This window comes from Oncorhynchus clarkii, chromosome 14 (assembly GCF_045791955.1).
Source record: "Oncorhynchus clarkii lewisi isolate Uvic-CL-2024 chromosome 14, UVic_Ocla_1.0, whole genome shotgun sequence".
In the NCBI taxonomy this organism is placed as follows: Eukaryota; Metazoa; Chordata; class Actinopteri; order Salmoniformes; family Salmonidae; genus Oncorhynchus; species Oncorhynchus clarkii.
The window spans coordinates 14,233,328-14,247,296 of NC_092160.1; the positions used below are offsets into that span (position 1 = coordinate 14,233,328).

Genomic DNA, 13,969 nt, shown 5'->3' on the forward strand with positions numbered 1-13,969 from the left:
TCACTTTTTCCTCTATGCAACATTGTCGTAATAACATTAGGCCTATATTAGCATTGTTATACATCTATGTAAAGAAAGAAAACGGCTGGTTTTAACGCGAACACGAAAAAAACGAATTATAGTTGTTCTTTAAAATTCCGAAAATGTGCGTTTATTTGGCCGTTATAATGGCGGCTTCGGGAGCCAAAACCCCAATTCCCATCAGACTTTGCGTCCATCCTGCGTGTGTGCTCTGTATGCAAGGAGGGATGGAATTTTGGAGAGCGTTTGGAGGAAGAGAATGGTTTACTGGTTACAGTGCTGTGTTGGATAGCAGGAACCGCCGCTGCTGAAATATAGAATAATGCAAAGACGCGGATGGACGAAGTGGAAGATGGGGCTTGGAAATCTATTAAGCAAATCAAATATTGCTTTTAAAGCATAGCATTTGGTTAGACGACAGATGGTTTTACCACGGACACAGAAACCTAAAGAAAAGGGAGATTCAGCAAGAGGTGAGAAGCCGCAGGCTATACGAGACATTTGAAACTGTAACATTGAAAAACGTTATACACATTTGCTTAAAGTTTCAAAAATAGTTGCATTGTATTTTACAAGATTACGGGCAGCATTCAGTTAATTGACCTATTTGCTCTTAATGGGCATGACATTATCTTTACATAGTGTATGTTTTTAGATTGACTAAAGGTGTTCGATTGTATTATATTTTAGAAATGGGTGAGGTTTTTTGTCATACAAAAGACGGTGTAGCCTAACCAGTCTTTGGTCCAAGACTGGTTTGGTTTACCCCTAATAGCGGTTGTGTCTACCTATTCGTAGGTTGTTTTTTTTGCCGTTGCATTTCGGTAATGAGTTTTTTTTTTAAACTACCTCTTGTCATTTCTTTCTAAAATGAGAGCGCTATAGCAGGCTATAATGGTTACGCGATAAAATGTGTGCCTAGAAAACTGGAGAAAGGTGAATAATAACATTTACCGGACATAATATATGTGTTTTAAAGTGATATACCTATTACTGTTATGCAGAATAGCGCCCACCTGTATGACAGATCTGAATAGAATCCGACACTTTAAGGTTATTGCTTTTAGCCATTATGGGGGATAGGGATAATCGGTGTAGTAGGAAGAGAAAGGGGGTCCTCTCATTTGGAGTTTTTCCCCGTTCAGGACGGATGTGAATTATTTGCGACACAGCCACATAGGAAAGAAGAAGGATCAGTGAGTAGGCTAGAGAAACTGAACGAAACCATGCCCAGAATCCAAGTGTGAGGACCATCTGCAATGTCTTGTTAGTTACTGTGTTATAAACAAACTCCCCATTCAGCAAATGCTATGCATTTACGAAATGGGAGTGAACTGTGTAGTTGTATTGCTAGATAGAAGTTGAACCGCTAATCTGATTATTATTTTTTTTTACACCAAACTGTTTATTCCAGGAAAGTGACCAGGCGCTCAATGTTTATGGACAGACCAACGCATCTCTGGCAAATGTAATGGAAACAATATCTCTGCTCCAGTTTCTCTTTGAAATGTATCAAGGGAAACAGATAACTGACTCTCAGGGCTAATCAAGCAGTGGTTGAGTTTGAAAGTGGATGCACTCAAAGCCCTGTGCCCTGTCATGCACAACACCATGTTAAAGCAACAAACCTGGAATAACACTGGGCATTCAGTCCAGCCAATGAGAAAGCCATGGAAAAAGTTAGTGGAAAATGTACAGTATAAGCCTCAATTGTGACTCTTTTCTTGCCCCATATATTAAGCGACGTCTCAAAAACTGCTTTTCTTGTCCAAAACCATTCTGTGTTTTCTCAGAAGGGAGCCTCAGTTTCACTTTGGCTTTATGACAACGCTAAGGACAGCTGCAATCAACTTGGAAAAGCACATGTGGAGTCAACAAAATGGATATTCGAATTTACAGCTGGCCCACTCTGGGTTGAAAATGTGAGGGCAAGGAAAGCCCTATGAGGAATAGTCGGAATAGCAGTATCTCAAAATGGCCCAAACCAGTTTGCTGCAGGGGAAGCGTTTTTACTGCAGGGACTGGGTCTTCCACAAGATCCAGCACTGCATCCGGGAAAAAACGAATGGCCTGAGTGGTGTGACCACCACTCCCAGCAAGCAGTCCTCTGCCTCCGGTACTGGCGCACCCAACCCCAGCGGCAGTTCCGCAGCAGGCTCTGCGAAGGCCACCACCTGGGGGGTGTTGCTGGTGGGGGGGCCTGGGAGTGGGAAGACGGCCCTATGCACAGAACTTCTGTGGCCCACCTCAGCCCAGGGGGCTCATCGGGGGATGCAGCAGCAGAATCTGGCCTTCCATTTTTGCCGTGCGGACGACTCGGACACACTCTGCCTTGGCGGCTTCATCCGAGGCCTGGTGGCCCAGATCTGCCAGAGCGGCCTGGTGCCGGATTACAAGGAGAAGGTGCATGAACCAGCGGTGCAGAGCGCCCTGCAGCCCGGGGAGTGTGAGAGAAACCCCACTGAGGCTTTCAAGAGGTAAGTGAAACCTGCTACCCCACCCCCTTCCCTCCTCTCCCTTCCTTGCCTTACCCCACCCCTCCCCTTTTCACTTCTCAAACACTTTCCTTAACCCCAACCTCCTCTCTCCCCCTACCCATTGATGAAGTGTTTGTGTTGTTGTTTTCCTCTTGTGTGGCATGCTGTGGGACTGTCCCCACTAGCCCTTGGTTGAGGAAAGGTCAGTTATTTTAAGTGGCACCAAAGCTCAGGTGGCCAAAGGGAAGAACATATATCTAATACAAGTACAATTGGACATACAGGATAACAACTGTTAGACTGGGGCTAACTGCTATGTGTGTATGTTACTTGCATGACTTGTCTACACGACATGTTAGCCAGTCTATACTATTACACACATGGGATGAATTATCAGTCTATACTATTACACACATGGGATGAATTATCCGTCTATACTATTACATACATGGGATGGGTTAGCCAGTCTATACTATTACACACATGGGATGGGTTAGCCAGTCTATACTATTACATAGATGGGATGAATTAGCCAGTCTATACTATTACATACATGGGATGAATTAGCCAGTCTATACTATTACATACATGGGATGAATTAGCCAGTCTATACTATTACATACATGGGATGGATTAGCCAGTCTATACTATTACATAGATGGGATGAATTAGCCTGTCTATACTATTACATAGATGGGATGAATTAGCCAGTCTATACTATTACACACATGGGATGGATTAGCCAGTCTATACTATTACATACATGGGATGAATTATCCAGTCTATACTATTACATACATGGGATGATTTAGCCAGTCTATACTATTACATACATGGGATGGATTAGCCAGTCTATACTATTACATACATGGGATGAATTAGCCAGTCTATACTATTACATACATGGGATGAATTAGCCAGTCTATACTATTACATACATGGGATGGATTAGCCAGTCTATACTATTACACACATGGGATGAATTAGCCAGTCTATACTATTACATACATGGGATGGGTTAGCCAGTCTATACTATTACATACATGGGATGAATTAGCCAGTCTATACTATTACATACATGGGATGAATTAGCCAGTCTATACTATTACACACATGGGATGGGTTAGCCAGTCTATACTATTACATACATGGGATGGGTGAGCCAGTCTATACTATTACATACATGGGATGGATTAGCCAGTCTATACTATTACACACATGGGATGAATTAGCCAGTCTATACTATTACATACATGGGATGGATTAGCCAGTCTATACTATTACATACATGGGATGAATTAGCCAGTCTATACTATTACATACATGGGATAAATTAGCCAGTCTATACTATTACATACATGGGATGGATTAGCCAGTCTATACTATTACATAGATGGGATGAATTAGCCTGTCTATACTATTACATAGATGGGATGAATTAGCCAGTCTATACTATTACACACATGGGATGGATTAGCCAGTCTATACTATTACATATATGGGATGGATTAGCCAGTCTATACTATTACACACATGGGATGAATTAGCCAGTCTATACTATTACATACATGGGATGGGTCAGCCAGTCTATACTATTACATACATGGGATGGGTTAGCTAGTCTATACTATTACACACATGGGATGGATTATCCAGTCTATACTATTACATACATGGGATGGGTTAGCCAGTCTGTACTATTACATAGATGGGATGGGTTAGCCAGTCTATACTATTACATAGATGGGATGGGTTAGCCAGTCTATACTATTACATACATGGGATGAATTAGCCAGTCTGTACTATTACACACATGGGATGGGTCAGCCAGTCTATACTATTACACACATGGGACGGAATGCAGTGTTGAACACACATGCCTCATGTCTGGCCATCTGGTGATGCGTATTGCACCATCTCTACATCACACACTGGGAAAGTAGGTCAAACGTTCAGTGAGGTAAATCATTTTTAAATAGTCAACAGACTCATTGATTTCCCTTGGGTTATACACCTTTCCCAACGGAAGTTGAGGAAGTAGCCCTGTGTCAGTTAGTATAGTAATAAGGCACTATTGATGCCTGGGACTTGACTGTGAACTTTGAGATTGAAGACAGGTTAACATGGGGACATGGACAACCTGTGGAAATACAGAGGTCCATTTCTGGTCACTGTCAAAGGAATGGAGTGCTTCTCACAGACTGCATCACCAACTAATCCTGGCCCAAACAAGGGTATTTCTTCACTGCTTGAGATTTGGTTCAGACTTGGTGGACAACATACAGAATTCTTATCCAATGAAGATCACAGCCTTTTGTTTGGGGAGTAAATATGAACTCTGAAGAATTTCTTATCACCATCTCAGGTGTAAAAGTGTCGTGGATACTGTTGTACACAAATAATCTCACGGCCCCTTGGCAATCTACTAGATGTTGTCAGGTTGCAGAACGTTGGAATGTGGAAGATCTGTAGCCAAGCCAAAATCCTCCGCTATATTTTTGCGGACTGGCATTTACAATAGGCAAAGCAAATAATGGAGGAATATAGAAAAAGTTTATTATTCTTCCAAAATGATGGTTACCCTAATTGACTTTAGGGATATCATTTCACAGTGGGCGGAAAACTCATCTCAGGTGAACGTGTTCCAATAACTAGGCTATATTCTCGATCAATAAATGAAAAAGAGTGTGTTCATTTGTTACATTTTTGTCATTTAACTGATGCTCTTATCCAGAGTGACTTACAGGAGCAATTAGGGTTAAGTGTCTTGCTCAAGGGCACGTCGACAGATTTTTCCACCAGTCTTGTTTAGCCTTTGGCCCCACTCAGTTTTAAAACCTTACCAGCATGTGAATACCAGAGAGTTTAACCAAATTCCTCGTCAAAGCCAAACAAGCGTGTATGTTGATCGTAATCATCGGTTGTGTGTCAATGCAATAAACCTGGTTCAGACGTTGGTTGACATCTCCATCCTATGCACTGCCATCCTCTCCATTCACCATTGTGTGCTTTTCTAGTCACCAGAGTAAGCTATATCTCGAATAGGATATCTTGCATAGGAACAAAGGCATTATGAAAACCTGGGAGGGAGGGGATCTAACTACAATATGCTTTCCCTCTATTAATGGCCTCTACCATGTTTTGACTAGAGCACTAGCAGTGTAATTAAATGTGGCCTTGTTTGAAACTATCCAACAACAGTCTCTCTCTCCCCAACATGTCTTTTTTTCCTCGGGACAAAAGAGCACACATAAATAGGTGGAATTAACTCAGTCATGTGGGCACTCTAAAAGCTGAAGGCACTGGGAAATGTGCTGAGAGGGGAGATTACTTTTTTGTTTAGGTGAGAGCTTTTGGGGTTTGTTTGTAAGTCTAATTTTCAAATGGGCGTGCAGTTGTTTGAATAACTGCCAGGCAAATCTGTGCGTGGTAGCAAAGGGAGCTTGTAGCGTGTTCATGGCTTGAATCTGAAAACCAGGTTTGAGTTCTTGCCTTTATGACCCTTTTTCTTTGAAAGTTGATTGTGGCTTTTCCAAATGTTCTATATGTGCTCCAAATAAAAAACATTGTTAAATACATAGGCCTACAGCTAGCATAACAAGCTACTGTTCTAAAGCTTTTTACATGCAAGGACTGAAGGCGATGACAAGTTTGTTGCTAGCCTTTACAAATCACATTGACAGCAATATGCTGCTTTTCGTCTACTGTAGTTGAAGCTTCGGATGTTATTAATAACATCAACATTCATAAACTCCATAAATGATGGATAGTGATCTGGATGTATTGAAACTCTGCTGACACTTATGTTCATGGTATATGATTGTCCTAACTTCACAATCCTGTGTCATGATCGTCTGATGCAATTCACCATAACATCGCTGGTATCCTGAAAAATGCATCTTTACTCTGAGCTTATTTGCATGCCACAAACAGGTGCAACTATGTATCTGCCTACCGTCGAAATACATCATTATAAAGGCACAGTTCTTGTAAAGTTGGATCAGTACTTGTACTCTGTTTTTGTACTTTGTAGTACTTATTGTACTTTGCAGTACTTATTGTACTGTTGCCTAGAAGGTTGGGGACTGCAGAGGGGCAGTCGGGGGGAAAGAAGAGGATGCTAATCGAAGATGAAAGTGCCGCGCGCCCTTCATGTGGTGCACGGCTGCGGAAGACTCACTGCAGATTAGGCCACGTTTTAAAGGATGCCGCTGTGGCGCGTCAGCCTCAGCCCCAGACAGCCAGAGAGACGGTCTCAGTGGCTGCAGCTATGACTCAGCATTCTGGAGCCAGCCCCCCTGTCCACGTCGCTTTAACTTGGCATACAGGGGCGGTGGGTATGGGAGTGGGTGTTATGACAACAAATAGCCCAAACACGTTCATCGGATCCCCTTTGCGTGTTTGCATGACGAACATATTAAATGTTAACTGAGCTGCTGGCTGCACGTATTCGGATACGGGGAGGGTCTCTAAGTGATGTGAAATGAAAGCCCCGGCAAAATTTTTGTTGTGCTTTCAGAGGATGTCAATTCGGCAATGCCGTGTGGGATATGCCTACTTCTGTCTCGCGCTGACTGGAGTGAATGGGAGGGAAGGAAGTTTCATATGCTTTGTCTTGCACATGATGTTTTCTTGTGTGTCCTCATCAGGATGAAATACAGGAGACCCTCTCATTGCCCCCACAGGCTGCTTCGTCAGACATTTACCATGCTGTGTGTGTACTGTGTAGCGTGTCCCAGAGTCCAATTTTAACAGAAGTATATACATAGGGGTAGGAGGTTAAGAAACTAAGATTTAAAGTGGGCTTTTTTGAACAGAAACAGATCTGGTTTCTCTCTCGTCAGCAGGAAGCAGATTGTGCAGTCAACCTTTCCACCTGTTCTTGGTTATGGTGATACTATTTATCAAAGTGAATCTGCCTCTACTATTAAAGCCCTGGATACCGTTTTATCACTGGAGACAGTTTCATTACTCATCACTGTATTCTTTACCAAAATATTTGTCTGGACCGCTTTGAAGTCACGTAGATCACATTATTACACTCTTTTTATTTACGAAGGCCTGCTCCACAAACTTCCGACTCACCTAACATCACTGTTAAGATTTAAAATGAAAAGTGATCAAACCCGTTCACAGGGTTGATTCACTCTGGAGACTCCTTTGACGTCTAGGGAGTTAGGTAGATCCGTTGCGTGTGGAATGATATACAATGCACTTTAAAATGGAAGGAATTGGTGCCTCTAGGGCATTTCAGACGGATCTTAGGGAAGTTTTTTACTGAAGAATGTGTCTGTTTTTTTATGATTTTGTTAAGCTTTTTGTGTGTTGTTCTGTATAATAACGTCTAGTTTAGTGTGCATATGAATGTGTAGTTTCACGTGTTTATTGTATTTTGATGTGTATTGTGGTGCTATACAGGGATCATCTGGAAAAGAGACATTGGGTGTCAGCATTGACTCCCTGTCAAAATAAAGGTTTAATCAAATGTTAAAAGAAAATTTGTCTGGGAGTTGGCAGGAGGAAATTTCAGATCCCACTGACATTGTTGAATCACTGGCAGCCTGGCCAGGAATGCACACCTTACCACTTAGAAACGTATATCATTTCAGGGGTTAGTGTAGGGAATAAACCTGTTTGTGATCAATCAACTATCTTAAATAGCTTAAAAGCACAACATTTAAATACATTTTCTGGTTATGCCAAATTGGACTCATGTTTAGTTTTTTTTTGTTGCTTTGTTTGAAATAGATGAATTCCAAAGAACAAAATACGTTGTTTTTGTGTAGGTTATTGAATTGTATAGGCTAACCACTCCTGTCTTTACCTTGTATTGCATGAACTGTCTCTAGAGCACTGTTTACGACAGCTCTAGACCTCTCCCTTTTCTAGGATGTCTGCAGAAAATAGATTTTGCAACATACATCAACTCATTACCAGATTCCCCCCTTTGTCTGTCTGTAAGCCAACTAATTTGCCGTTTTCACCTTGACTCAAGTTACTGCTAAGTTGTCGCCAACTAATTTGCCGTTTTCACCTTGAGTCAAGTTACTGCTAAGTTGTAGTAGCCATTTATACATACATTTAGTCTTCCTTCTGGAGAAAAACGCTTTGTCTAAAAGCCCACATTCAGTAAATCCAGTCAACCAATCCATGACTCCTTGCTACTGCAGGGAGGAGGGGGGAATCCCATGGAGATATGAATTGTGGGCAGAATAGCTTTATGCCAAAAAAAAAGATCTTGATAAACTGTGCAGTTTATCAGAAAATGTCAGAAATGGTTTTCTACTTGCAGAGACTTGTGGGTTGTGGAGATGCAGTTGTTTGAGCTTTAGAAATGTTGACATGTCTGAGATCCCCATTGCTTTATACTCTAAATGCTTTGCTGTACTTTCTTGACTCCTCTTTGACAAAATGCTAGTATTGTTCATTCCAGCATAGTTACCAATTCACCTCTGTATACATGCAAGATGAAAAGTCCTTCATTTGTTTATGAAGCATTCAGCTGAAGTCTCCTAGAGAGCAATAGTAATGGTGTCTTTTTGTAGGCACTAACGGAGGCTAACTCCGCCATGGCTCGTTGGCCAAAGCCTATGGGGGAAATAAAGTTTTTTTCTCGGGGGGGGGGGAGGGGGTAAATGTAGAAACTAAGGTCTGCGGTCAACACAGGCTTAGGAGATCTTATACGTGTTGTTCTATGAGATCATCTTCATTAGCTAACGTCACTTGTGAATTTTGAAGCATTTATGTAACCAAAACAAGGATAATTCATAAAGCTCATGGTAACTGACTGATATTAACTCATAGAACAACATGTATAAGATCTCCCAAGCCTGTATTTACCACAGACATTATTTTCTGCATTTAAGTATTTGCTTAATAGATTCCTGTTGGTTTTGTTTTGTAGTCTTTGACCAATGACAAGCTGAGAAAACAAGTACAGTACCAGTCAAAAGTTTGGACACACCTATTCATTCAAGGGTTATTCTTTATTTTTATTATTTTCTACATTGTAAAATGACAGTAAAGACATCCAAACTATGTTATTTAAAAATATATACAGTGGGGCAAAAAAGTATTAGGCAGCCACCAATTGTGCAAGTTCTCCCACTTAAAAAGATTTTCATCATAGGTACTGACAAAATGAGAAAAAAAATCCAGATAATCACATTGTAGGAAATTATGGTCGAAAATAAGTATTTGGTCACCTACAAACAAGCAAGATTTATCGCTCTCACAGACCTGTAACTTCTTCTTTAAGAGGCTCCTCTGTCCTCCACTCGTTACCTGTATTAATGGCACCTGTTTGAACTTGTTATCAGTATAAAAGACACCTGTCCACAACATCAAACAGTCACACTCCAAACTCCACTATGGCCAAGACCAAAGAGCTGTCAAAGGACACCAGAAACAAAATTGTAGACCTGCACCAGGCTGGGAAGACTGAATCTGCAATAGGAAAGCAGCTTGGTTTGAAGAAATCAACTGTGGGAGCAATTATTAGGAAATGGAGGACATACAAGACCACTGATAATCTCCCTCGATCTGTGGCTCCACGCAAGATTTCACCCCGTGGGGTCAAAATGATCACAAGAACGGTGAGCAAAAATCACAGAACCACACAGGGGGACCTAGTGAATGACCTGCAGAGAGCTGGGACCAAAGTAACAAAGCCTACCATCAGTAACACACTACGCCGCCAGGGACTCAAATCCTGCAGTGCCAGACGTGTCCCTCTGCTTAAGCCAGTACATATCCAGGCCCGTCTGAAGTTTGCTAGAGAGCATTTGGATGATCCAGAAGAAGATTGGGAGCATGTCATATGGTCAGATGAAACCAAAATATAACTTTTTGGTAAAAACTCAACTCGTCGTGTTTGGGAACCAAGAATGCTGAGTTGCATCCAAAGAGCACCATACTACTGTGAAGCATGGGGGTGGAAACATCATGCTTTGGGACTGTTTTTCTGCAAAGGGACCAGGACGACTGATCCGTGTAAAGGAAAGAATGAATGGGGCCATGTATCGTGAGATTTTGAGTGAAAACCTCCTTCCATCAGCAAGGGCATTGAAGATGAAACGTGGCTGGGTCTTTCAGCATGACAATGATCCCAAACACACCGCCCGGGCAACGAAGGAGTGGCTTCGTAAGAAGCATTTCAAGGTCCTGGAGTGGCCTAGCCAGTCTCCAGATCTCAACCCCATAGAAAATCTTTGGAGGGATTTGAAAGTCTGTGTTGCCCAGCAACAGCTCCAAAACATCACTGCTCTAGAGGAGATCTGCAATGGGCCAAAATACCAGCAACAGTGTGTGAAAACCTTGTGAAGACTTACAGAAAATGTTTGACCTCTGTCATTGCCAACAAAGGGTATCTAACAAAGTATTGAGATAAACTTTTGTTATTGACCAAATACTTATTTTCTCACCATAATTTGCAAATAAATTCATTAAAGATCCTACAATGTGATTTTCTGGATTTTTTTCTTCTCATTTTGTCTGTCATAGTTGAAGTGTACCTATGCTGAAAATTACAGGCCTCTCATCTTTTTAAGTGGGAGAACTTGCACAATTGGTGGCTGACTAAATACTTTTTTGCCCCACTGTATATGAACTCATCGGTCCAGAGAATGGACTTCCAGAAACCTTCAGGTTTCTCCAGGTGGTCTCTGACAAAGTTAAAATGGGCCGTTTGGTTCTTTTTTGACAGCAGAGGCTTTTTCCTAGAAACCCTCCCATGAATAGCATTTTGGTTCAGTGTTCTTATTGTTGAAGCTCAGTTACCGGAGATGCAGCAAGGGAGGTCTGCAAATCTCTAGATGTTTTGTTTGGGTTGGCTTTTACCTGATTTACTATTGTTCTTGAGGCTCCTGGGGATATTTTGGAAGGGTGTCCACTTCTAGGCTGAGTTGCTGTCATTGTAAATGGTCTCCATTTTCCATTTGTCAAAAGTGGACTGATGGAGCTCAAATCTTTTTGAGATGATTTTATAGCCTTCCCTAGACTGATGTGACCTCACTACCCTCGTCCTGATGTCCTCTGAGATATGCTTTCCTCTCGGCATGGTGTGCTTTGCATTCACCTGGATGGGTCACGCCAAACTGACCAGGTTTCTGATCTCAATTTATCAGAGTCTCGCCCCAAACCCTTTCCTAATGATCTCTCCTTTGATTGGTTCATTATTTACCCACCTGATTCTACTTACCTACTTGATTTAACCAATGCATCTTGGGGTTCACTTATTTTTGCACCTACACTAATGATTTTTTTATTGAGTTTTTCTACTACATGCATGATTTCCTCTCCACCAGACTTTCCCAAACTTTGTCCTCGGGATCCCACGGGGTGCACGTTTTTGTTTTTGACCTAGAACTACACAGCTGATTCACTAATCATCAAGCTTTGATCATTTGAATCAGCGGTGTAGTGTTAGCGCAAAAACCAAAACGTGAACCACTTGGGGTCCTGATGATCGAGTTTGGGAAACGCTGCTCTACACCAACTTATGGTATTGGTAAATATAAACCTCTTATGTCAGATCAAAAAGACTGGTTATGATTAAATTAAGGTTTCATGGTTAAAACAAAAAAATATATAGCAGCGCTGTGTGTATATATATATATATATATATATATACACATATATATATATATAGATATATATAGATATATATATATTAGATCATTAGAATGCATTCAGCCAAAAGCCACAAAACACAGCTGAATGGATTTCTGCAAATATGTGAACACCACGGGAGTCCTCTTACTTTTGGGAACTTTACAGTCCTATTGATTAGTCCACATTTCTTACTAACCTGCAACTCTAGCTGTAGCCACAGAAGAACTATATGGGGATAAAAATTCAGCCACTCGTCCAACGACATGACATCCCCCAGCAGCTAACAGTATCTAGCTGAAGTTAGACGCAGTGTTTTTAGCTCGCTAATTAAATAGTTACATCAGTGGATAATGTGGCTAATAGGCTAGTTTATGACTGACTTGTGATCATTGCCCTTGCTAGTTGAATTGTATTCACATTAGTTGGTTTTCTTTCCAAAATATTGAGTCATTGGAACTTAATCCCGAATGGCTGGAGGCAGCATACAATATACCAGGCCAGCTGTGATTTACAACCTGATAGCAATATTTGTTGAACTACCAAAAAATGTATTGTGGTGAATTATGAGTCATGCATTGTACTGCATCCATCTATTCTGCAAACAATGCCCAACTCTACGCCATGGAATGCTGAGTCAAATAGAACCTCATTTTAAAACCTCATAAAGTTGGTTTTGTAGCATAAACTGGGAATGGTATATTTTGGGCTGATATGATTGTCTGTTTGTTTCATATCTACAAAGTAGGTAAAATGCTGTCAGTTCCACTTTATGGTATAAATTAATAATATGCATTTTCCAAATTCGGGGCTGGTTGCTTTTTCTCTGTCTACCCCCCTGATGGGGCATGAGTCAACTGTTGTCATACAGTCTTTTTCTGCTAAGCTCTCCTGACTCTGCAAAGAAGCTGAGCAGGCTAAATGGACTCTCTAAAGGAAGAAATCCAGGTGCTCCCGTTCAAATGGATTCTCCTAATGAAGAGTCGTTAGTTTTCCACTGTGGCACTGTGGAATGCTAGTAGCTATTGCTTTTCAATGGGGTCTCCGCAGTGAGTCGTTGACTCACCTGCAGCTCTACTCCATTAATAGAATGGTGTCATGGCCGGACATGTATATTGGACTTGAGCCAGTCTCCCTGCGCCATTGCATGACGGGGGAAATTTCAGGCTCAGCGCCCACTCCATAAAAGCGACTCAGTAAATGTGTAAGACGCGGGCACGGTGCCCAGTGCTGACTGTCGGCCCAGACATCTTCACTAAACATCACAGTGAAACCCACTTTGCACAATGTGGCCGGGCCGTGGAAGATGGGGACCGCAGCGTAACAGATGGCGGGTGCATTAGGCTCGTTTTACGTTCTCTTTCTTTCCAAAATGATAATGGGCCTCAGCTATTGGCATATTTTGAGGATGGAACAGGATGCGTCACAAATACACTCATCACAGGCTGAGGTACTTAGGAAGGTAGTCTGGCACCCATCCCATTGTTGTGTTCATTTCAGGCCCCTGTCCCCTTCCTGCAGGAAAGTCAGTTGTCAACAGTTCTGAAAGCAGTTGATTTTTAGAGAAAGAATGGCTCTTTGTCTCGTAACAAGGCCTGAATTGCTGTCGCTGTGAATTTGTTCGTCTCTGCAGTAGTTTGGAGCACACAAACTCTGCAGATGGACATTCCTCTTGGCTGGTTTCCCTGCCTGTACTGCAGATTCGATGTGGGGCTGCAGTCGTCAGAAAGAGCGATCAGCCATTTTTCTCTGAGATGGTGCGATGTAATGATGGAGCTTGAAGGTTGATGACTGCGCATTACCCTCCCTTTCTTGCACTTGAGAAAATGAGCTGCTGGAAAATAGAGGATTGGAGGGCAGGT

The 13,969-nt window shown here is 41.8% G+C and overlaps 1 protein-coding gene across 1 annotated transcript in view; it reads left to right on the forward strand.

Moving 5' to 3' along the window:
• Positions 1–226: 226 nt before the first annotated feature.
• Positions 227–13,969, forward strand: part of LOC139366331 (ankyrin repeat domain-containing protein 50-like) — a 35,583-nt gene continuing 21,840 nt past the window's right edge. Inside the window, exons 1-2 of the mRNA XM_071103693.1 lie at positions 227–494; positions 1,436–2,498. Coding sequence (XP_070959794.1) covers positions 1,996–2,498 — 503 coding nt within the window. The 5' untranslated portion in view covers positions 227–494; positions 1,436–1,995. The remainder of the gene's footprint in view (positions 495–1,435; positions 2,499–13,969) is intronic.